The sequence below is a fragment of the Oppia nitens genome, unplaced genomic scaffold (genome assembly GCF_028296485.1).
Source record: "Oppia nitens isolate AA-2021 unplaced genomic scaffold, nextdenovo-longstitch-racon4-pilon3 scaffold29_pilon_pilon_pilon, whole genome shotgun sequence".
Lineage (NCBI taxonomy): Eukaryota > Metazoa > Arthropoda > Arachnida > Sarcoptiformes > Oppiidae > Oppia > Oppia nitens.
Genome location: NW_026533209.1, coordinates 541,179 through 567,063, shown reverse-complemented (window position 1 = coordinate 567,063; position 25,885 = coordinate 541,179). Strand labels below are relative to the sequence as shown.

The 25,885-nt window shown below is 33.2% G+C and overlaps 6 protein-coding genes across 6 annotated transcripts; 1 reads left to right on the top strand and 5 right to left on the bottom strand.

Annotated features, from left to right (window-relative positions):
- Positions 1–460: 460 nt before the first annotated feature.
- LOC128954709 (uncharacterized) lies at positions 461–2,521 on the bottom strand. Its single transcript, XM_054300307.1, has 4 exons — positions 1,521–2,521; positions 1,260–1,312; positions 782–1,095; positions 461–647 (listed from the first exon to the last, which is right to left on the bottom strand). The coding sequence occupies exons 1-4, from the start codon at positions 2,392–2,394 to the stop codon at positions 461–463; spliced, it is 1,428 nt and encodes a 475-aa protein (XP_054156282.1). The 5' UTR covers positions 2,395–2,521.
- A 1,306-nt stretch (positions 2,522–3,827) lies between these two features.
- LOC128954708 (serine protease HTRA1-like) lies at positions 3,828–5,478 on the bottom strand. Its single transcript, XM_054300306.1, has 4 exons — positions 4,629–5,478; positions 4,480–4,517; positions 4,149–4,384; positions 3,828–4,041 (listed from the first exon to the last, which is right to left on the bottom strand). The coding sequence occupies exons 1-4, from the start codon at positions 5,446–5,448 to the stop codon at positions 3,828–3,830; spliced, it is 1,308 nt and encodes a 435-aa protein (XP_054156281.1). The 5' UTR covers positions 5,449–5,478.
- Positions 5,479–6,449: 971 nt separating this feature from the next.
- LOC128954784 (serine protease HTRA1-like) lies at positions 6,450–8,306 on the bottom strand. The gene is made up of 4 exons (XM_054300384.1): positions 7,526–8,306; positions 7,361–7,398; positions 6,732–6,958; positions 6,450–6,667 (listed from the first exon to the last, which is right to left on the bottom strand). Exons 1-4 carry the CDS (start codon positions 8,079–8,081, stop codon positions 6,451–6,453), a joined length of 1,038 nt encoding a protein of 345 aa, XP_054156359.1. The 5' UTR covers positions 8,082–8,306; the 3' UTR covers position 6,450.
- A 437-nt stretch (positions 8,307–8,743) lies between these two features.
- Positions 8,744–9,610, top strand: LOC128954707 (uncharacterized). Its single transcript, XM_054300305.1, has 3 exons — positions 8,744–9,169; positions 9,234–9,500; positions 9,554–9,610. Exons 1-3 carry the CDS (start codon positions 8,744–8,746, stop codon positions 9,608–9,610), a joined length of 750 nt encoding a protein of 249 aa, XP_054156280.1.
- Positions 9,611–22,549: 12,939 nt separating this feature from the next.
- Positions 22,550–24,421, bottom strand: LOC128954706 (zinc finger protein 271-like). The gene has a single exon (XM_054300304.1). The coding sequence runs from the start codon at positions 24,419–24,421 to the stop codon at positions 22,550–22,552; it is 1,872 nt and encodes a 623-aa protein (XP_054156279.1).
- Positions 24,422–24,662: 241 nt separating this feature from the next.
- On the bottom strand, positions 24,663–25,405 carry LOC128954788 (deoxynucleoside kinase-like). Its single transcript, XM_054300387.1, has one exon. The coding sequence runs from the start codon at positions 25,360–25,362 to the stop codon at positions 24,706–24,708; it is 657 nt and encodes a 218-aa protein (XP_054156362.1). The 5' UTR covers positions 25,363–25,405; the 3' UTR covers positions 24,663–24,705.
- Positions 25,406–25,885: the final 480 nt, after the last annotated feature.

Genomic DNA, 25,885 nt, shown 5'->3' with positions numbered 1-25,885 from the left:
AATTCAAGTAAATTGATTTGAATTTAAAAATAATAATAATTTGTTGACTAAATGACTCGTGAATCACTAAATTTGTTTTTTTGCTTTATATTTGAATTTAATTTAATCTTAATTTTGAAAAAATTTATTTGAAAACAAATGCTAATAATGTTATCTAAAAAATATATAATGTATTTCATATATACTTGTCATTTAAATTGAAAAAATTTATTTGAAAACAATAAAAAAAACAAACATCAAAGTTGTTAATCATATAATAACTATTTATAAAATCTTAAATAATATTTAATAGATTATATAAAAATTTATATACAGTATTGGTACACTATTTTATTTAAATATAACAACATTTATTTTAAAATATAAATCAATTGATAAATAATAGATAAAAACTTTTTTTGTTGAATAATAATATAATGTTCAACAACAAAAAATTACAACCAAACAAATAGCTAATTAATTAAATATAATTAAAATTACCCGTCAATTCTTCGCTACTAATATTGATATCCAATTGTTGATCAGACCTAACAATAGCTAATCGGATAGTATTGTTGGCTACCAGTGCTAAGCTTAGGTCGTCAATAGTCTCCACAGATTTGCCATTGATTTCTCTGATTACGTCAAAATCCATTAGACTGTCGGCACTGAAAAACAAAACAAACAAAATTTAATATTAAACTAATGCTCCCCATAAAAAATAAATAATTATAATTTAAAAAAACCATTTATAAAATTTCATATTTAAAATACTGTATATATATATAAAAAAAACACTTACTTTCCCTCTCTTTTGTTGAAATATCGATAAACAAATATACCGTATCCTCTTAGATAGACATTGGCTGCCGGCAATGGATGGCCAGTCATATAAGTTCGTATCATAAAATCGTTGCGATGATATAGACTGTACCAACAAACCTCTATTTGCAGTCGTCGACGGCGCCGTTGGTTCCAGATTTCATCAGTCACCTGAACTTTAGGTCCTTTTTGTTTTTTTGTTTGTTTTGGTTTCGATGGTTGATGTCCACCTAATGGACTGTCCAGTGTATTACTTTGACACAAATAAAGTTTACGATTATTTTTGTAATCAATCTGACAATTAAAATAAAAATTACAACTAAATTTAAATATATGCCATATTTTCCATACATTTTCCGAACAGATTAAAAAATATATATATATATATTTTAAAATACTAGTTTAACAGAAAACATAACTAATATTTTTTTGGTGGTAATACTGTTACTGTTAAATACCTTTTCATTTTCGTATTTTAAGGCATTTCTTATAAATCCTGTGTTATCTGGAGCTGTGATATAAAAATAAATTAGTAGTAGTAGTAGTAGTAGTAGGAGTAGTATTAGTAGTAGTAGTAGTAGTAGTAGTAGTAGTAGTAGTAGTAGTAGTAGTAGTAGTAGTAGTAGTAGTAGTAGTAGTAGTAGTAGTAGTAGTAGTAGTAGTAGTAGTAGTAGTAGTAGTAGTAGTAGTAGTAGTAGTAGTAGTATTGAAATAAATACCATAAATACTAGTACGTAAAGCGGACCGTTTTCTAATATAGTCAAAGTAACTGTGAGTTATGCCAATCAATTCTCCGTCTAAATTGACTACTGGACCACCAGAGAAACCACTGGTTGCACCGCTTCGGCTTTCATGGTGTCCACTGGCCATCGGAACATAATCTGATTCTCTGAAGCCGTGTTGTATACACTGAGGACAAGCTGTACAGCCGGTGGTCATTGTCAGTTTGACATCCGTGGGATAACCAAAACAGATAATATCGTCGCCAAACTCGACGGTTGGTGTAGTTTGAAGATCGTAGGCCATCAGCCCTTCTTTGAGTATATCGGTTGTAGTTCTGGTGTATTGTATCTTCACAAGTGCCAGATCGTGGTACGGCTCTACATATACTACCCGAGCCAGACGACTGCCAGCTGTATTAGTTTTCAACATATTAAAGTATAGAGTAGACTGACGCATATCATCTACAACATGACTACAGGTAAGGACCAGACCGTTCTCTACGAAGACAACACAACCGGTACCGTTCGTTGGAATATCGGTATAGCCATTCAGTTGTATAATCACTGTCTGATCCAGTGCTTCTCTATAAATCTGGCCGATTGTCAACTGATGAGCGCATCGCAAACGACTGGTGATGATGGCGGTGGTGGTAGTGGTGGTAATGGCGCCAAACAGTTTGCCAAAACTATTAGCTAATACTGGTAGTAGTGGTGGTGGTGGTGGTGATGGTGGTGATGGTAATGATGAAGTGATCGTTGTTGATGTTGTTGTTAGCAATTGGTATCGACACCGATGATCATATCGCACCATATGATGATAGGATTTTATTAGTAAACCAGTTAAACACCAGTTAAACATTTGTCGAGACATTTATGTTAAGTATGGTCCAAACTTTGGACTATAATCGTATAGTATGTTCATCAACGACTACAACAACAAAATGTTTAGACAGTTATAGATCTTTCAGTTAAACAATAAATTGATTTGAATTTTTTAAAAAAATAAAATTATTTGTTGACTAAATTACTCGTGAATCACTAAATTGTTTTCACGAATTCCTGAAAGGAATACGTATATGCATTCTATAAGTCGGTCTGTCGGTCTGTCGGTCTGTCGGTCTGTCGGTCTGTCGGTCGGTGTCGGTCTGTCGGTCTGTCGTCTGTCGGTCTGTCGGTCTGTCGGTCTGTCGGTCTGTCGGTCTGTCGGTCTGTCGGTCTGTCGGTCTGTCGGTCTGTCGGTCTGTCGGTCTGTCGGTCTGTCTGTCCCACGAGGACATAGGTTCGAATCCACTATCCGCTACAAATTTTTTTTTGAATTTTTTTTTGTTTTTTTTCTTATTTAAGTTTATTTTTTAGGAAATTGAAGAAAATTGTGTCCAAAAATTAATTAAAAAAATTTTGAATTTTTTTGAATTTTTTTTTGAATTTTTTTGAATATTGATTTTTTTATTTTTTTCGTTTTTAAGTTTATTTTTTAGGAAAATAGTAGTTTATTTTGTAATACTGAATCATTTGATACCCCACATGACTATAGTTGTTTATTTTGTCATACTAAATCGTTTGATACCCTACATAACTTTAGTTGATTTTATTTTATCATACTGAATTTAATTTTTAATTATGATTAGGAATTCGTGTGGAAATGCTTTCTAGCATTCTCAACTGGTTTGCTTTATATTTGAATTTAATTTTGAATCAAAATGAATCGAAATCACTCGATTGTATTCAGTGAATACTATTCACATTAGAAACTAAAAAATATATAAATCATAATATTACTCCAAACCACCTCTACTTAAACACACTACTATCTAACTCCACCCACCCCACTACCACTTCCTAACCTCCCACACCCTACCCCACTCACCCCCAAACTAACCCAAATATAAAAATAAGTTTAATGCTTTTATATTATAATTTAAAAGCAATATAAAAAACGAAGCCCTCTAAGGTAAGTAATGCCACAAATGCTAATAATGTTATCTAAAAATTATATAATGTATTTCATATATATTTGTCATTTAAATTTAACACAACATCAAAGTTGTTTTGTTATTATATAATAATAATTTTTATACAGTAATTAGTATCTCAAATATAAAATCTTAAATACTTATAGGGATTATACAGTATACATACGATACTTTAATACACTATTTTATTTTAATAAAAAAATTATAACAACACTAAACAGTTAAATATAAATCTCAATCAAAAAAAATAACACTAAATAAAATTACATTTTTATATTATTAATGATAGCATCTACATTAAATAAATTTATAAAAAAAATATTATATAAAATTAAATAAAACTAAAACCATTCATCAGTTGTTCGCCACTTATACTGATCTCTATATCCCTACCATTCCTAATGATAGTCAACCGGATAGTGTCACCATCGCTATCACCATCACTACTACTGGCAATCATTACCAGTGCTCGGCTTAGATCGTCAATAGACTCGACTGGTTTGCCATTGATTTTGATGATTACGTCAAAATCGTGTAAATATATACTAAAACAAACAATTTTTAGTCAGTTAATAGTTTGCAATTAATAAAAAAAAAATTACTAAAATAAAAAACATATTATAAAATTAGTTTTTTTTTTTAAAAAACTCACTTTCCCTGAGTATCGTTGAAAAATTGATAAACAAATATACCGTTTCCATTCAGGTAGACATTCCTTGATCGCAATCGGCGTCCATCCAAACGGCAATGTTTTTTATAGTATTTAATATTAGCTGAATTATACCAACAAATTTCAAGTCCCAGTTGGCGTCCAAACGGTTGGCCATCAAATGTATGTCGTCTACGTCTACGACTAACATCTCGTTTACCGTTATGTATGAGTTTTCTCTGATAAGAGACAAATTAATTTATATAATAAAAAAATTAAATAATAAAAAAAACATAATTAATATTATAATTTCTATTAAATTTTCTACAAATACCTGTTTCCTACTGAAATTGTTAGCATTTATCATAAGCTCTATTCGGGAATAGACAATGAATTTATGGTATAGTTTTTTTTAAAAAAGTAATAATTAAAAAAATATTATTATTAATAGTATTAATTTAGTATTAAATTAGTAGTAAAAACCAGGAACTATAGTCGATGAAGTGCTCAGATGTCTAAACAAATTGAAAGTACTGTGATGTATGCCAACCAACTGTCCGTTTTCATTGATAACTGGACCGCCCGAAAAACCGTAGGTTAAACCGATTCGGTTTTCAATTTGGTCACTACAGTCCATCGGTACATAAATATATCCCATATGGTTTGGTTGTACGCGTTGAGGACAAGCTATATAACCGGTAGCTATTGACAGTCGGTCGTCCATAGGATATCCTAAACAGACAATATTGTCGCCAAAGTTGACAGTTTCGCGACAGATATCGAAATTATTTAGTTTATTCCAGAGCTGATCCCCTATAGTACTATCGTAACTGATTTCCAGTAGTGCCAGATCATGATGCGGCTCCAGGTAGACAACCCGTGCCCATCGCCATCCCTGTCCATAACCAGTCAGATCGTACAATACTATAGCGTCGCGCTGGTCCTCAACCACATGAGCACAGGTAACCACAAAACCGTCATAACTGGATACAACACAACCGGTACCAATGGACTGATCGACTAATAGTTGTACTGTCTTTGACATGGATTTGTCGACAATCTGGTCAATTGTCGACAACTGATGGGCGCATCGGAAACGGTAGTGACTGTTGTTAGTGATGACGTCAAACAGTTTGCTAAAACAGTTAACTAATGACAGTAATGTTAAGGATGTTGTTGTTATTGTTGTTGTTTTAGTCGTTGGCATCAATTGGTGTCGACATATGTGCCGATGATATTGTACTAAATGATAGGATTTTATTAGTAAACCAGTTAAACACCAGTTAAACATTTGTGATGACATTTATTTTTTTTGGGGTACAGTATATTACATTAGTCTATAATGACAGAGTATGTTCAACAACAATAAAAAGTTTTATAAATGTAAAAACTCAATTATATAAAAGTAAATTGATTTGATTTTTTTTAAAAAAAATAATAGTTAGCTTATATGTTTGAATTTAAAAGTTAAATATTATACTACTGTATTGAGCTAAAAGTAATTGTTTGCGTTTACATCAAGATAACACTTTAAGATAATAGTTCTATATGTATGGGTGCACATTTCATCAACAATCATATTTTAATTCAAATCTAAAAATGTATTGTTATATTTTAATACAAACTGAAAATTTTTGCATTTGAAAAAGTCCCATTGTATAAACAACCAAATGTTAACTTAAAACAACTTTAAACAGTTCTTTTGACTATGGGACTTTTTCAAATGTAAAATTATTATCCAAAATGATTAAATTTTCAATTAAACGATTTGTTTCTACAATAATTTTAATATAAGTGTTTTCATTCAAATGTAAAAATTATAAAAACAATTTATAACTTTTACATTTGAATAAAAAAAACTTTTACATAATTTTAATTTAAAGAATTGTTTCTTCAATAGTTTTAATATAACTGTTTTCATTAAAATGTAAAAATTATAAAAACTATTTATAACTTTTACATTTGAATAAAAAAACTTTTACATAATTTTAATTTAAAGAATTGTTTCTTCAATAGTTTTAATATAACTGTTTTCATTCAAATGTAAAAAATTATAAAAACAATTTATAACTTTTACATTTGAGTAAAAAACTTTTACATAATTTTAATTTACAGAGTTGTTACTTCAATAGTTTTAATATAATTGTTTTGATTATAAAATTTATTTAATATTGTAATAAATACTTTTTATTATTTTTACATTTGAATACAACTAATAATAACAAAACTTATTTAAATATAAATTTCAATTTCAAGATAAAAATAGTAAATATATGTAATTATTTAATTACATTTATTATATAAATTAAATAAAACTAAAACCATTCATCACTTGTTGGCCACTTATACTGATTTCTTTAGTATCTCTACCTTTCCTAATGATAGTCAACCGGATAGTGTTACCACTGCTATCACCACCACTACTACTGGCCATCATTACCAGTGCTCGACTCAGATCATGAATAGACTCGACTGGTCTGTCATTGATTTTGATGATTACGTCAAAATCTTTTAATAATTTACTAAACAAACAATAACAATGCCATTAAAAACGAGAAGAAAAAAACAATTATATTAATAACTTACTTTCCCTGTGTATGGTTGAAAAATTGATAAACAAATATACCGTTTCCATTCAGGTAGACATGCCTTGATCGCAATCGGCGTCCATCCAAAAGGATATGTTTTTTATAGTACTTAATATTTGCTGAATTATACCAACAAATTTCAAGTCCCAGTTGGCGTCCAAACGGTTGGCCATCAAATGTATGCCTACGACTAACATCATGTTTATCGTTAAGTTTGATTGCCAGCTGTAGTGAAATATATATATATATTTGTTTAAAATTAATTAATTTTAAAAATGTGTATAAATATATATATATATATATATATATACACGGATTATGATCTACCGAAGACTCGGGCCCTTTTTATGTATATTACATATGTTTTTTGTGTAACTATATCTCTATTAAATAATTATATAATTACATAAATGATGTCGCATTTTTTTAAACAACACATGACAATATGGTATCTTTTATAATTATCAAATGTAGCATAAAAAACATAAGTAACATAAATAAAAAAGTACCGAGTTTGTTCTGAAAATGTTTAGTGTATATATATATATATATATATATATATATATATATATATATTAAAAATAAGAAAACTAATATTTTATTGAACTAAAAGTGCTTTTTAAATACCTGTTCATTAATGAATTGAATGCCATTATTCATACACTCTTTTATGTGTGTGGGGGTGGGGGTAGGTAGTTTGATTGTAGTTATTATAAGTGTTAATTTAAATAAAATATAAAAACAAATAATTTATTAATAGTAGTATTAGTAGTAGTAGTAGTAGTAGTTTACCGTAAATTATAGTGCTTGGAGTGGCTCGTAGTCTAAACAATTCGGATAAACTGTGATGTATGCCAACCAACTGTCCGTTTTCATTGATAACTGGTCCACCAGAATAACCATAGGTTGCACCGCTTCGGTGTTCAATGTGGCCACTGGCCATCAGTGCATATACATTTAATTCATCGGATAGTACAGATTGCGGACAAGTTATATAACCGGTAGTTACTGACAGTCTGTGTATATCAGGATATCCTAAACAGACAATATTGTCGCCAAAGTCGACAGTTTCGGCACAGATATCGAAATTATTTAATTCATTCGACAGCTGATCGCCTAAACTAATACAATAAGTGATCTGCAAAATTGCCAGATCGCTATACGGCTCGACATAGAGCACCCGTGCCCATCGCCATCCCTGTCCAAAACCAATCAGATCGAACAATACCATAGCGTCGCGCTGGTCTTCAACTACATGAGCACAGCTAATCACAATACCGTCATAATTGTAGACAACACAACCGGTACCACTGATCTGTTGGACTAACAGTTGCACTATCTGTGACATGGATTTGTCGACAATCTGGTCAATTGTTGTCGACAACTGATGGGCGCATCGAAAACGACAACAACGACTGTTGGTGTCAAACAGTTTGCCAAAATGCCAGTCAGTTAATGGCCGTAATGTCAATGATTTTCTAATTGTTGTTGTTTTAGTTGTTGGCGTCAATTGGTGTCGACATATGTGCCGATGATATTGTACCAAATGATAGGATTTTATTAGTAAACCAGTTAAACACCAGTTAAATGATTTCCCAGACATTTATGTACAATATTTATTGTCTATATATATATATATATATATAAGATCAACTATATGTTTAACAATTATACTGTATATATATTATATATGTTAAATTCATTCAAATTTGTTTAATATATTTTGTTGATGTTGTCTCAACTAATTGTCTCGTAAATCACTAATTGTTAATTAGTTTCTAATATTTATTTGATATTAAATGATTAAATAGATGTAACTAACAATTAATTAATTAATCAAAATTAAATCGTTAAAATTTCATGTTTATTATATAACGGAAATTATTTGTTGTTTTCAGTTATTTTACAATTTGTTTTATTTGTGTCAAAAGTAATTCAAATATATATTCAAAAAAAAAAGTTATTAGTTAATCAAAACAATTGGTAATAATACTAATACAACAACAAAAAATGTTTATCAATTGTCTACAACTATTATCAACTGTTATACTGATTAAGCTATTATTATCACTGTATGAAATCAATTGTTCAATCAGTTCAGTGTGCAAATCGGTTGCACCTAATGGCGAATACCTGGGTAGTCGTATATACAGACAGTGGTATTCAATTGAAACTGTTGACAACCATACCAAACATTTAAGTAGATTAGTATTGTATACAAAAGTTAGTGAATACAAGGTTATACATGAATGGCATTTGATGGTCGATAGACAGGACATGACTATATCGGTAAATAAGTCGACATTCAAATCGATAGACAAACCGATTGTCAATAGATTTTCTGGTTTATCATTAACAGGCGTTTCGGGAACAATGTTAGAAAAGCCTAGCATATACTATTGCGATATTACATCTAATACTACTACAATCAGTGGGGTGAGTGGGGTGGATGGGGTGGGTGGTAATCCCATTATTAACCTAATTATATTTAATATTATAGGCAAACAAAGGCTCTTATAATATCGATTGTATTGCTGTCGATAATCCCTCCGATGATATAAAACAAAAAACATATTACATGGACTACAATATTGATAGTAGTGGCAGTAGTAGTAGTAGTAGTAGTGATAATATGATATTAATCAGTCCACGAGTTTACCAAACATTGACATTTGATAAAATATATAAATATCATATGGTTTACAATAAATACGATAAATGTCGGAAATTGATTGCCATAGAGTTTGCCAAACCGCTGACATATGTTGTGAATTTGTCATTTATAAGCTGTAATCAATGTCCGATTGGTGATAAAAACAGTTGTCGGTCACCGGTATTCTTGGATCAGCTCATACCTTGGCTACACAATCGTCTTGAAAGTATTGTCGACTATGTTGCCGACGATGGCAACGATTATTATTATCTATTGATTTTTCTTATCAATAATCAGCCAATGTATTGCTGGCAACTACAGGATCACCATTTAAATGAAACCGTAAATTATTATTATTAAATATCATAGAAATTATTAATAATTATAATTATAATTATAATCATTTTATTTAACTTAATTATTTATTTAGTGTAAAATTGAAAACTTGAAACCACTTCTAAGGGATTGTTTTATTGATGTATTACCAGAAAAACCCGATGAAAACAATTTAAACATTGAACTGATAGTATTGACAGTATTATTGATAATTGCAATGATTTTGTTGACCATTGATTGCATATTATATTATAAAAGACAATCCAATGATCCAATAATTTTGTCAACAAATAAATCCGAAAGGACTGGTAGTTCAAAAAGGACTGGTAGTTCAAAAAGGTCTTCAAAGTCTAGCAAACGACTGTCGACTCAATTTTGAAAAATTCAATATTAATTATTATTATTATTTTTGATGTAAGATATTTTCAATTTAAAAATATTATTTTTATTTTTTGTTGTTGTTATTGACTTTTCTGTAAAAATTATTTACCTGTAATTATTATTTTTAACTAAAAAAATGTATTTAAATATTAAAACTTTATTACTATTTTAACAAAAAAAAATAAATAAATAATTATTTATTATTCAATACAATTTGATAAAATACTGTACATATATTAAAATATCTATACATAATATTTAAAATAAAAATAAATTATTAAATTTTACCAAAAAAAATGTCAAGTCAAATAATCAAAGTGTAAACAGAAATTTAATTTAATATAAAATAATATTTCTATTTTCTGTGTATTTATATATTGAATTAAAATATTTATTTATTTTTGGTAATAGATTTAAACATTTAAACAAAACACATATTAAATATATATATATAAAATAAACAATTTACATATGTATTATTATATATAATCATTTTAATACTAAAGTATATCATAATACTGTAATAAGCTTTTTAATTTATAAATTAAATGTAAAATATATTTTTTTTAAATGTTTAACTGACTCAACTAGTGTTTATTAGTTTTTTTTAAATTGATAACTAAACACATAAATAATATACAGTATATTAAACTTTATATTTACTTATCTAATAAAGTTGTATATTTATGATATATAAAAAAAATTGGTTTTTTAATTGTATTAGTAAATGTAATTTTTAAGCAATTAACACATATATCAATAGAAAATTTTTGTAACAAATATTTAAAAAAAATATGTAATAATCTATATTTTTTTTAAAAAAATGTTAAATCAAAAATTATTATCATGATAAACTTAAACTAAAAATTTTATACTGATAATAATATATATACAACATTTTTTTTGTTGTTTACATAACTATAATATTGATTGAGATATCAGTGTTTTAAAAATAAATTTTATACGTTTTTTTCATATACAGTATATGTCTAATAGATATTGTAACGGTCTAGGGAGGCGATTGAAAGAGATAGCGTACCACTACTGTGTATAGTTGGTAATTGGCTATTGAAAGAGATAGCGTACCACTACATTGGGTATAATCGGTAATTGGCTATCGAAAGGGATAGCGTACCACTACTTTGGGTATAATCGGTAATTGGCTATCGAAAGGGATAGCGTACCACTACTTTGGGGTATATTCGGTAATTGGCTACCGAAAGGGGTAGCGTACCACTACTTCAAGGGTATTGAACTATTTTAGTTAAAATGTTAATTTAGGCTTACGGTTAAATTTGTGGTAAACGGTTAGGACCGCCTCTTTGTTATCTCTTGAGAACAGTTCGGTAGTAGTGATCGACTCTTTGTTGTTGTTATCTCTTGAGAACAGTTCGGTAGTAGTGATCAACTCTTTGTTGTTGTTATCTCTTGAGAACAGTTCGGTAGTAGTGATCAACTCTTTGTTGTTGTTATCTCTTGAGAACAGTTCGGTGGTAGTGATCGACTCTTTGTTGTTGTTATCTCTTGAGAACAGTTCGGTAGTAGTGATCGACTCTTTGTTGTTGTTATCTCTTGAGAACAGTTCGGTAGTAGTGATCGACTCTTTGTTGTTGTTATCTCTTGAGAACAGTTCGGTAGTAGTGATCGACTCTTTGTTGTTGTTATCTCTTGAGAACAGTTCGGTAGTAGTGATCAACTCTTTGTTGTTGTTATCTCTTGAGAACAGTTCGGTAGTAGTGATCGGCTCTTTGTTGTTGTTATCTCTTGAGAACAGTTCGGTAGTAGTGATCGGCTCTTTGTTGTTGTTATCTCTTGAGAACAGTTCGGGAGTAGTGATCGGCTCTTTGTTGTTGTTATCTCTTGAGAACAGTTCGGGAGTAACAATCAAATTTGTATTTAATTTTAAATTAAATCAATAATGAAAACACATATTTTTGTCTTTAAAATTCATTTATTCTGATATAAAAACACTTTTCTGATGTTCACTCATACACTGTTAACAACCGACTCGATCGGGAACTTGTGAGTCAAACAGTTTTGTTGGACAACCAGTACGGGTGGGGTTTCATACATTCATACCATTCAAGGAATGGTATGCTGTTTGCGTAATGTTATGTCTATTGCGTGTATACTGAAGTTATTTTTGTAAAAATAGTTTATTTCAAAATAGAAACTATTTTTGAAACTACTTTACTGGCATCCTGACCTCGAGATCGGTCCCCGATCGATTACATAATCTGGGCTTTATGCTATTTGGGCTATTATTTTCTTCAAAATATTCTGTTTCGATAGGTTCTCTTAAATACCATGATTTAAGTTGTTCTATGGGGACTTTAGATCTTTCTCTTGGGTCTGAAAGACTTTCAATAGTATAGTTGTTTGGTGGGTCACCGTGTATTTTGACCACTTTATACGGTCCAAAATATTTTAACTGCATTTTAGTGTTGACCCCCTTTTGTCGTAAAAGTTTGTATCGTCCAACCGTGTCTCCGATAGCGAAAAATTGTGGACTTCGTTTTTGATCGTAATAGAATTTTTGTTTGTCCTGAGCTGACTTTAGAAACTCTCTAGCAACTTCTCGGGCGTCGGCTAAATAGTCGCCAGTTGTTTGTTTGGGGGGGTCAAATGGTAGACCAAAGGCAACATCTATAGGTTTACGAACATGAAAACCGTGCATCAAATAAAATGGTGATTTTCCCGTAGAAGATTGGGTGGAGGCGTTAATGGCAAACTCTATGTACGGAATGACTGATGACCAGTTATCTTGATTGCTATGACAATATAATGAGAGAGAGTTTATTATTGTCCTGTTTGTTCTCTCTACTAGTCCTTGTGTTGATGGCTTGTAAGGTGCACATAGACTGTGTTGTGTTTGAAAGCTTAGAAATACTACTTCCATTGCTTGTGATATTAATTCCCTTGCTTGGTCAGTCAATATTCGTCTTGGACAACCAAATCTTAAACAAATTTGCTTTATAAAGAACTCAGCTATTCCTTGTGGTTGCCTATCTTTGATTTTTCCCAGAATTACAAATCGTGTAGCATAGTCGACGGCAACAATGAGATAACGATAGTCATTGCTACGGGGTAACGGTCCGACCAGATCCATGCCTATGAGGTCCATTGGGTGTTCAATAGAGATTGAATGTAGTAATCCTCTCGGATATGTTGTCTCATGTTTACGTCGTTGGCAACAATTACAGCTCCTTACGAATTTATCCACATTTTCTTTCTTTCTGGCCAATAGAATCGACGGTAAACTTCACTCATAGTACGATCTCTTCCCATATGTCCAGATGTAAGTGATCCGTGTAAATCGGAAAGAACTAATTCTCTCAAGTGTTTCGGTAGGCAAAACAAATAAACAGGGTGTCCCTCAAAATAGAATATTCGGTAAACGCATCCATCAATGAGTACATGTCTTTTTTGTGTTTCTAATTCGTTTCTTTCCAATGATTCGATGAGAGACCGAGTCCAAGGATCTTTTAGCTGTTCTTCGCGGGTGTTTATTAATTCTTGAGCGTTAGACTCTGTTATTTGATTATTGTGTATTTTAACAGTTTTGACATTTGTTAAACTGTTTAGAGTGAATTCCCACCCAAAATACTCAAACGATTTGATATCTGAAAAATGCATCAGTTCCTCTCTTGCACGCTCCATATCGTTTAATATACATTCCTTAGACTTGCACAGTGCAATTGAAATACATTTAGCTTTTGATGGCTTAATGGCTTTACTATCGATTAACTCTTGTTCTATTATCGGAAGTCTTGACATACAGTCGCTGTTCTTGTGAAGTGACCCAGATTTATATTCTATGCGTAAGTTGGGGATTAAGTGTTGTATTTCCAAAGCGTATCTTCCGAGTCTTCCGTTAAGATTCTTCATTGTTGTGAGAAAAGATAGGCTATGATGATCTACACGAACGGTAAATGGGGCGTTGTTAATGTATTGTTGTACGGCTCTGATGCCTTTTACTAGCGCTAGGGCCTCTTGATCCGTGACACAATAGTTCTGTTCTCTCGGGCTAAATTTGTAACTTCCGTATAATAATACTCTTTCAATACCGTTCTGTAATTGATGTAGAACCCATCCGGCAGAATATTTACTAGCGTCGGTGTAGAGGATTATTGGCTCATCAGGCTTATAATGACCAACAACTGGGTAGGTAGATAATTTTTCTTTTAATTTATTAAATGCAATATCACATTCATGTGTCCAATTAATTTTGATGACCTTTGCAGCGATTGTCTTTTTTAATAAATCCGTTATTGGTTTAGCTATCTTTGCGAAGTCTTTAATCAAACATCGATAATAATTACATAATCCCAGGAAGCGTCGCACGTGTTTTAGTGTCTTTGGTTCAGGCATATTTGTTATCTTCTCGACGTTAGTAGGGTTAGGGCTGATACCGTCCATGCTTACTATATATCCTAAGTACTGTAATTTCTTTGCTAAGAATTGACATTTCTTTGAATTAACTCGTAAATTTGCTTGTTTGAGGCGGTCAAAGGCAAGATCTAAGTGCTTGAGATGTTCTTCAAAAGTCTTAGAGTAAACCACTATGTCGTCTAAATAGACTAGGACAAATTTGAATAAGTATCCAGCGAAAGCCTTCTGCATCATTCTTTCGAAAGTAGCCGGTGCGTTGGACAGACCAAAACTTAAGACGTTATACTCGTAAAATCCTTCGCTGCATATGAATGCAGTTTTGTGTTTGTCCTTTTCTGCTATTTTGATTTGATGAAATCCCGAAAATAGGTCGAGACTGGAGTAATAATTACTGGAACCCAATGCATGCAACAAATCGTCTATAAGTGGCAACGGAAAGCGGTCTTTAATGGTTGCAGTGTTGAGTTCTCGGTAGTCAATGCAAAACCTCATGTCTCCATTTTTCTTGTAAGCTACTACTACAGGGGCGGCATAACAGCTTCTTGACTCGCAAATTAATCCTTCTTTTAATAGTTGTTGCACATGATTTTTGATAAATTCAGCCTTGATTAGATTTGTGTGATACGGTTTCCTATAGAAAGGCACATCTGTGGTTAATTCAATAGTATGCTCCAAAATGTCGGTCGTGCCTATGTCTTTTAAAGAGGTGACAAAGAAATGCCTTTTTGTTATTAAGAAGTCTTTCATTTGATTGAATTCATCGACGTTTGTTTTGTCTATCATGCTGTCAATGTCAACTTCTTCAGGTAAATCGATAAGATCTCTTTCTTCAATTTCATAATCTGTAGTGTCATCCATATGTATATTCATAATTTTTAACTTTGTTTTTTCTTCGGTTATTGTGAGCATCATTGAGCTAATGATGTCTTGCGTGTAGTTGTCACTAGGTTTGTAGTAAGGCGACATAGTGAGTAGCTCATTGACATCCATGGTATCAGTAGGGTCGGGTAATTTAAAAGTAATTTTTGGTGCGTCTTCTGTAAGGTTTATTATGTCTATATGTTTATTTATAAAGTCCATTCCTAACAGAATCTCTTCGTTTTGACCGAAATGTAATAACATCTCTTGATTAAATTGATAAATATTCTTGCCTTCTTCTATTGTGAATACCAATGGACTCCAATACGAAATGATTTGTTTATGACCGGCTATCATCTCAGCTACATAGTTAATTTTTGTTTTGTGAATTTGTAATTTAGAGTTGCGTGCAGTATCTATAGGTATAAGTGATCGCTCACTGCCTGTGTCCAAAAGCGTTAGATATTTAACTGAGTTAATTGTTATATAAATTTGTAAAGTATTTGAAGGCGAACTTCGATAAATTCGATGGGGTACAACGCCTACAGATTGTACCTTCGCGACTAGTTTCCCTGTTTACTTCGTGGACATTGTGGGGATTTATGACCCACCTCTTTGCATCTGTAACATACCGGTTCCTTTTTGTCTTTTGTACAGGTATTTGACATGTGACCATATTCGTGGCAATTCCAACATTGAATATTTCCTCGAGTGTCACGCACGACGTTCGATGGTCGTACTACATCTTGTCTCTGATTGCTACCGGCTGTCTTGGGGATAGTATTCTGCAAACTTCCCCCAAAAGTTCTAGCGTTTCGCAAGTCGTTACGTAACCGTCGTAAGTCCATTCGTATTGTCTGTAATTCTTGAGAGTGGTCTATACCTATATTTGATATAGCATTGGGGCCAATAAGCTTTTCTTCTAGACATTGTCTTTCTATCGGGACTACGACTTGTATTAATTCTTCAATTGAGTTTATTTGCGTTGGTAGTTTGCTTCGGATAGGGTAAAGTAAGCCTTTTCTTATCAGTTCAATGCCAAGTTCATCTGGTATAGGATGGCTACAGTAGGATATCATGCTTTCTTTCTCCATAATGTATTTTTTTGCACTTTCATTGTTGGTTTGCTTAAAGTCAACTAACTGTTCGAAACTGCATTCGAAGTGATCTGTGTGTCTTGCGAGGAATACGGCTTTTGCTTCCGGCCAGTTATTTAAGAGATTAGATTTCTTTAGCTTTGAGTAGTAGTCATAATAGTCTGTTTTATCAAAACAATAAAACAGGTGGTTAAGGCGATCATAGTCGGTATATCCCGCGGTCTCGTTTTCATATTTTTCAATCCAACGTTTAATGTTGAAAGGATCATAGGGAGGACAATTATTTTTATTAAGACTATAAGGAGCCCGATATCTTGTTAAGTCTATGTCAGAAATTGTTGGAGCTGTGGGCAAGTCGGTCTGCTGTGGGTTGAATCCGTGTAGGTCCGTGAATTGGTTAGTGTATCTTATAGGTTTATCATTATACAGTGGCGGAGTCTGAATTTCTTTACTTGTTGATTCTCTTGTTAAATCGATAGCGTGTGGCATAGGCGCGGCGGCGGTGATAGTTGATAACTCTTCTAATATTGCGTCGGGGTTAAGCATCTAGGCAAATAATTGGTTAATTAGTGAGTGTATAGACTTAGACGTGTATCGCATTAACGATACATCGTCCGCACAAAATCGTATGACAGGTTATGTCAGGTTTGATTTGATTTGTTGTAGGTAGTTGCCATGATATTCTGTGAATGGGTAACTTGACATTAAGGTTGTATTTCTTAACAATTCTCCCCAAATTATCTAACCCAACTATCATAACCAATTCGGCTAGTTCCAGGTGTTTGTTTCGTATTAGCCATTGATTGTAAAGGTTTACTACTTCAACACGACATACATCCGGTCCAAAATCAGTTTCAACTATTGAATTTTCGCTATTAAGTCCTTTCATTAGCGGGATTCTTAAATTGATTGTTTCAAAAAGCTTATATCTGAAATAATGGGCCTTATGTTCGAGACTGATAACCAATGCAAAATTGTTTGATGTACTGCGTGCCGTACACTGTCCTTCATAAGATGCTAACCGTATTGTCCTAAAGTAGGCCAGTTTTACGTATAGACCTAACATAACTATACAAGTTATTACGAATAGAAAGTTGATCAAAGCTTCCAACATATGTAGTTATACTATCGAAAGAAAGCGTATCAGTTCGACGGCTGTGGATAATTAACACTGTTCCAGCTATGCGTCCAAACGGCCTTGTATATGTCATTATTCCAAATAACACAATCAGAGTCGCAAAAGTTTTCAAACAATCGGCAATTATGGTTATATAGGTGTAGAATGTGGTGTGTTCTTCATGTGAAACAAAGTTATCATCAATATCGATCACCATCGCTTCCAGCTCTTTGGTTGATTCCATTAAATAATTTGAAATTGCAGTAAGTTTAGAATTATCAAATTCAACTTGTAGTTTGTATCTATCTGGATCAAAGATACGGAAATTTCGCTTCCTCCCTTTTATTTTCGAAAAAATATCCTGATCTGGTGTGAAAGACGCGTATTTTGCAAAGTCATCAATTGTCTCTTGATTTACTGTATTTATGGTTTCGTTGCTTTCCGAACGCATTTCCTTATCATATGGTCCTATAAGTGTTAGTTTGAGTGATGGTATAAATACTTCATTAAATGGAGGGATAGTAACGACATCGGCAAATCCGCTGTTTATTATTTCAGTGTCCAACCCGCGTTTGTTAATTAATACGTAATTGGGTATGATTTTTGAGTGCAGTATGAATTTATTGCTCGTTATGGCAATAGGTAAGTAGGTTTTTATATTTCGCTGCATGAGTTTGCATTCTTGAACAATTAATGAAGCAGACCAGTCCATCAGGGCCTGGCTGCAATCAGAGGGCATTCTAAGAGTGTGAGATTGAAAGGTGAAACAAACTTCATTAGCACCTGTAGCTTTACACGCAAAGTCAGTTTTATAAGTCTCTCTATGTAGGCGTTGATTATGTACTAGCCATAGGCTGATTGGGGTATCTATGACCACTAGATTGTTGTTGTCTTTGGTTGTATTGCCGCATATAGATTGATGGCAAGGAAATCCGGTTGAACGGAGCGATACCATATCAAATTTATTTGGCTTGATTGGCTTCCGAAGAGGTATTTGTAGGTGGACATATAAGGCATTTTCAGTCAAGTCAATTCGATAAGTTACGAGGGGCAAAACGTAATATAGGTGGTAATCCTCATAATCGATTCCAAGTTCATATGTGTATTGTATATGTTCTTTTATTCCATCAAGTATCGGTTTTAAACTTGTCCAAGGAATTAGTTGATGACTTAGAACCGATCTTCTTAGATCTGCCATTATGTTTTCAAAGTTTTGAAACATATCCATGATAAGCAATGATAGCTGTTGTAGTGCGTTTAATTTTAAAATTTTAAACATATTTGTGTGAGTGAGTAGAACTAATAGATATTGCTGTTCATTAAGCAAATCAATCTCTCTTTCAACAAAGTCTGAGAGAGCCCTCAGTTGATTCTCCGTAGTAGTCTTCAAACTTTCTAACTTCTGATTTAGAAGTCTATTACTTTCGTCCAACACATTATTTATCCCTTTTAGTTTATCTCTCAAAATTTCGATGTTTTGCTTGTTTAGATCAAGTTGTCCTTTTAGTTTTCTAAAGTCGTTTTCTAATTCCCTGATATCAGAATCCTGATTCACATTCCACCCGGCTAAGAATGCAATTCCGGAAGCAATCGCAACCCCAGCACCCACAACCGCCATTGTTATCGGTTCGAATCGCTGCACCCTTATTAATTGTCTTTCTTTAAATTGTGTATGAGCTGACTTTAATGTCAATATTGTCGTTTCCATTATGCTTTTAACCTCATTTTCAAGTTGGTTACAACTTTCGTTTAGCTGCTTATACAGATCTTTCGAATTTTCGTCAAATATCTTTTTAGTAATGTTGTCATTAAGTAATGCAAGAAAATCTAAACAGTCAGTTGGCATAACTGTGTTAATAAGTTGAGGTCTGAAAGTCGGTAGCTCGACACGTATAAAGTGATCCCAAACTGAGTCAAAGACGTATCCGACTCCATTGCGTATAAATTGTACTCCAAATATTCCTGCTTTGGTAACATAGTCTTCACTCAGAAAGGATGGGTTATAAGTAAGTAGTTCATCCTTTGTTGTTATTATTGTCGATTCGTTATTGAATTGTTCGGGAATAAATGATTGGTTTAAGTGTTTAGTTAAGAGTTTTCGTGAGGTTTTTCTTTGCTTTATACTTTCGATAAATCTTTGTTTGTGTATCTCATCGTACACGCCTACGTTAGGGAATCGATCAAAATCGTAGGTACCAAATGGTAAATCATCCATGGTTACGAGATAATCACCGTCAGTGTATGCATATGAAAAAGTGCTTTGAAGTCTTTGTAAATTTTTGGTTTTATCGAATCTATTCGGGTCACTTTCTAATAAATATACGGCTTCGGGTTCCGGACCAAATTCGGTTTTGGAGATGGTTAGTATTGCTGCACTTTTATACAGAGTCGGGTCTGTACTTATAGTAGTACCCAATAAGTTATAAACTCGTAATTCCTTATCTGTTATTTGAGCGTCTTTGAGAAACAACATTCGCCAAGCCTTAAAATATATAATCACTTCAAGACCATCCATACATTTCTTACAGTGTGTTTTATATACGGATTCATCACAGCCCACCGGGGTGGGTGGACAACTCAATATTTCGAGATCAGCTCCAGTTATGTTTAAAAAATACGTATCGAAAGGCTCTCGTATAAAATGCCTTGTTTCGTTATAACACCACGTGTGCATAGATAGTATATGGTCTTTGTAATCTTCCGCTATCATATAACTGTCGAGGTTTAAACTCTTATCTTCTGAGCCGAAAGTTCTGCGTGACCATGATTTTGGTAGTGAGGGAGGTCCTCGTGAAACAACATTGGCGAGAGTGAAGCAGAGCAGTAAAAGTATAATCTTCGAAAACATTGACTGTAAAGTATAAAGTAGCGTAAAGTTAATCTAACAATCGGGTTCATAGTCAGGTTCAAAGTTGTCGTAAAATCTTATTAGAGGAGAGTCAGGGCATCTAATTGTAATCCCCAAAGGTTGTCTAGTCGGGTCGACCCAGTGATCACTCGGGATTAATTTATAGAGTTGGAGGGTAACGCATGCATCAGTTACAGGACTGTGAGATTTAATTGCTTTGTTGTTTTGAATGTCTGTATCCAATATGTATTTGGCTAGCCATTCCAATTTTACTGACTGAATGCCGGCGTCCATTGGTCGACGATAATAGTCTTGTATGTCCTTGTAGTTAATTTCAGATTGGTTTATTTCTAAAGCTTTAAGGTCGCTTTCATGATTGCAGGTGACTAAAATTTTGTTTTGAATTATTTTAAGGAAATTTGTTTTAGCCAGTGATCGCACCATCATCTGATCTGAATGTTCCATTAAGTCTCTGAAGTTATAACCAGTTATTGGTTTCCAACAGTTAATGCGACCTGTCGACGGGGGTGACCAGAATGAATGATATAGCAGTTTGTAGTCGGGTACGTGTGATCGTCCCTTCAAATGTTTTCTATCTTTTTTTGGCACTTCACACATTAATGCTACGCGTATTGCGATTGGTTTACCCCTTTTCGCGTTATTGGGTATAAGTTCGGCTGACTCGACATCTACGGCAACAGCAGACATGTCTGGCAACATCTTAAGTGTCTCCTCGTCTATAACTTCCGGCCTACTTATAGTATCCTCCGGTCTAATATGAGTTCGACAAACGAATATCGATTTTCTACATTCATTACAATTTGTTTTATCAGGTATACTAAAATGATTATCATATTCAATTATTATTGAGTCTAAATTGATATCATGATAATCAGCTATTCTTGATAGTTCGTGTTTATAGTATTCTAATTTTAATCGACAATCGTTATATCTTTCTATAGCTTGTATATAATAATTAGTTAGTGTAGTTAACCAATATTCAGAAAATCTGAATTGAATAGGTTTGGGAAACACAATTACAGGAAACTGAGGTTTGACGGCTACATTGAATGTTGGTTTCCCTTTCTTAACCTTTTCAACCTGTCGGTATAACTCTTTTCTGATGTAAGTAATTTTCTCTCTTTCTTTAGTGACTTCTCTTTTAATCTGACGGTAGTCGGGAAAAATCTTTTCGATCTCGCTGATAATTTGTTTTGTTTGGTTTGACATCTAATGTAAATATAAAATCAATGCGGGCTTTGATTATCAAAGTCTACATTAATTGTTGATCTATTTATTTAAACGTTATTCTAAACTAACTAGTCAAAATCTTATTCTATTTATTTGGTAGACCTTCCCACTATTGTATTAAGCTTACTGTAATGACCTCTCATATCCGAGTCCATACATCCACACAACAAAAAAAACAATTTAATTAATTTGCATAAAACATTTATTTTAACTATACTGATAAAATCATACATTAGTTAGAAAGTAATTATTTAAATAAGCAGCTTTAAAACAATTTATTATTTAACTGAGCGTTTTTTAAAACAAATAAAACATTTTGTGTTTTGTATAATTGCAGAATGATCGGTGTTAAAGGGACAAATCTGACGTAGCCGTGGTTCGAGTGAAGTCAGATTTCGAACTTGGAGTCTTTTTAAACTTCTGTACTTGTCGTAATGTTTCCATGTCTCAGGTCGTTTTTCAGGTCTTGCAAATTGATATAATTCGATGTAATGTGAACAATCTGCTATCGTTTTTAGATGTAATCTCAACTGTTCTCTTAACGTTCCTATTCTTCTGCCTTGTTCGCCATTAGTCGGGTTCGGGTTTGCAGCAATATAATTCTCGATGGCTTCTAATCTGGCTTTGACACGTCTATATAGCTTATTGTTGTTTTTTTGAATCATTCGTGATCCTCTATGTGTTGGGATAAACGGTTCGTCGGGATCGACTTGTCCTTCGTTATCGCTGTCCGAGATATCCATATTCTGGCTTTTGTTATCCGACATCTATTAGTAGGGTAGGTAAGTGGAAACAAAGAAAAGCATTAATTCATGCACAAAAACTCAATATTCAGTATTACATCTGGGTTTAATGTCGATAAGCAAGTAAAAAGGTAATTGTTTTAGTCAGTAAATGGCAACTGAATAGACGACGAATTATGAGTGTTAAAATGTTCCACCATTTTTCTAATTGATGAAAACATCATTGGACAGCCTGAGTGATCGCATTTAATGGTACACGTATTAACACTTGATAATGTCCGAACTTGGTTAACTCGAAATCTCGTGATTAGAGGTGGTGAAGGTGTCGGGACATATGGCGTCATTGACGAGTCACTTATATCATCAAGACTTATGGTGTCGGTGTCTTTGGCCAATGGGTTACATGAACTATTATGTTTTTCCCAATCGTTAAAGGAGTCAAAAGATCTTATGCAAAACACGCAGTCGAAATTATTAGTTCCGTGTTGTCGTCTTTCATGTTCGTTTAAAGAGATGATCGACTCGAATTTCGCATGACAGATAACACAAGGATATCTAGGATGGTGTCGAAGATAAACATGTATGTTCAAGTCTTCATCAGTTAAAAAGCTTTCGACGCAACCCTCTTTTTGACATTTTATTAATTGTAATTCCACCGGAGAGTAATCTGGGGATCTATGACCGTTGTTCATCGTAAGAAATAATGTTTCACGCGATGTGTCACTATCTTCTAATGTTATTGTTTCGGGGTTTATCCGGACTGATTTACAAATTATGTTATGTGAATCTAAATCTTCCTTTGTACTGAATTTTTCATCGCAATATATGCAATCAAACAAATCCAACCCATGATGAGTTTCCTTGTGATCGCGTAATGTTTTGGGTGATCTGAAGTCTTTGTTGCAATCACAACATCTATATGAGTTTGGAAATTTTCGAAATTTAATTTTGTGATTACGTTGGCGGTGTAGAACAAGATCTCCCTTTTCAGTGAAAAATTCGGGGCATAGGTCACATTTCCTTGCCGACTTGAGCTTTCGGTTATGCATAGCTTTCTTGTGATTGTATAAATCGTAGCCACTTGAGAACTTTCTTTCACATAATAAACAATAAAATGGTTTTGCTTGTTGTTTGGGTGTATTTTTATTTTCTGTCAAACGTTTAATCCGTTCAACTAAAGGATCAGGTGGTAATTTGGGCCTGCCGTTGTTGAGCTGACGGATACAGTCAGCCGAGTAAGTGTCGAGATGTCTAAACGATGCGTTTTGCCAGCAAAACCTTTGCTCACATGAGCCTGTAATGCAATGATACTTAGGTTCCCTATTGTGTTTATATACCAGGTGATGATCAAGTTTTTCTTGATTTATAAAAGTTTCATCACATTTGTGACAAACACCGTGCTCAAGTTTGCCGTGTTGATTTAATTCTCTTAGATTAAGAAATAATTTGCTGCAGGTTTCGTCTTTGCACGTGAAAGAAGATTGGATTAGCTTTGGCCAATTCTTGTCGCCGCTATACTTAGTAGTCGTAAATGTTTGAAGCAAAGTGTTACCGCCAGTCGTATTGGACTGATGACAGACAATGGGAACTTTGTTTTTATAGAAGGGACTGCTTATTCTTTTTTTGTCCGGTAATTTCATAACATTTAGCTCATCATTGCAGTGTCTACTTTCAACTTGATGATTATGCAGTTTTATGTAATCATAGAATTCTTCATTGCAGTTGTTACAGATTATTGGTGGTTCAAAACCGTGATGTATCATTTCGTCAATGAATTTGCGTGCTTGGAAAGCGCTAAAATCGTGTTTGTAGACCAAATGTTTGTAATATAAACCCGGTTCAATAAATTTCCCTCTACATCTCACGCATTCGATGGCTTCTAGACAACGTCGGTCGTTAGGTGTAAATATATAGGTTATCACGTTTGTCTTTTCTGATTTGTCACGTATTAGTTCTTCAACACTGGACAATGAATCCCTACTGTAGCTACTATCGTCATATAGGCCCGACATTGTATACTATTGAATATCAAGATTATGTTAGTTGGTGTATAGGTAAATGTTAGCAAATAAAATAATTAAAGCATAAAATATTAGGTATAACATCGGGTGACCGGCTTTGACTTCACCGAAAACACCTAAGTATACCTTAGAATTAAGCATATTCAGTTACTACATATACACACACAGACATACAATACCATACACAATACTACCTACAAATTGCATCTAACATTTTTAGGTTGTAACGCGGACGCCCAGCAGTGCCGTCACACGGGTCGCCTACCCACAACCTCTTAAATGTCAAGTGCTCTGACAATGGACTCGGCATAAGTAGGGGTCATTAACTCTAATTGTTTTCTTGTTGAATTATTCATAACCTTAATAACCGGTATATTCTCTGGTAGGTTTTCTAACCATTGATTATAATAGTGATTAAGCTCAAGGAGGTAAGGGACACGTATGTAACCACTTTCCTCGGCCCGCGCTCGACAATATATATTGTTTGTGAGTTTATCTATAGGGGTTTCGATATAAACTACCAGATCGTATTTCAAGGCGTCCGCATATTGAGATAACTGTTCATTAACTATAGCATCGAATACCTCACTTTCATAGTTAGACATGAGGTGTTGATCAACAAGTGTGGGTTTGAACACGCGAATCGCGGAGAAATACGATCTCTCCATAACCTTAATGTCTGTCCCGTCACAAGGCAATGCTCTGTGATGGTCAATCATTGTAAGTGCAACATAACTTTCAAATAAAAAGGCTCTCTTATCAGGTTTCCTATAGTAGGCTTTTAATAAGTTAAGGCCGTTTAGGTCCCTCCACTTTTCTATAGGTTCATTATGTATTGAAAGTCTGTTCGCTATCTGAGATTGCTTCAAATAATGACTAAAGGTTGTCTTTCCTGACCCTATATTCCCCTCAAGTAATATAGTTTTATACATTATAGCCCAAAATCAACAACGGTATACCACTAGGCCCTAAAGATTACTAAATTAAAATAGTAAAATAATTGAAATAAACCGGTTAAATAACTTAATTGATTGATTTTAAAATTAAATCATGGAATGGTCAGTTTCGATTGAGACAATTATGCTCAAGTGTTTTTAACTTAATGTTTAACAAGTAAATCAAAAGTGAGTTACTACGGCCGTTCGTGACTCACGATTACATACACTTGTTTATAAAATTAGTAAATGAATTGATAAAAAAATTGAAACATAAAATAAAAGGATAGGGTTATTGTGTTGGAAACACCTCGACCACCGGGATCAAGCACCCGGCCCAAGGCACAACTGCCCGGGTCAGTCAAGGGAAGCAAATAAAAAGACAAAACATAAGCAAAATACATTTAATTGAATTAAATAAATATAAATTTCAAATTAAAATTAAATTAAAACAAATAAATCAAATGTGGGGCTTTTGGGAGTTTAATATCCCACACTTCTGAAAATTGATCTCATGTAA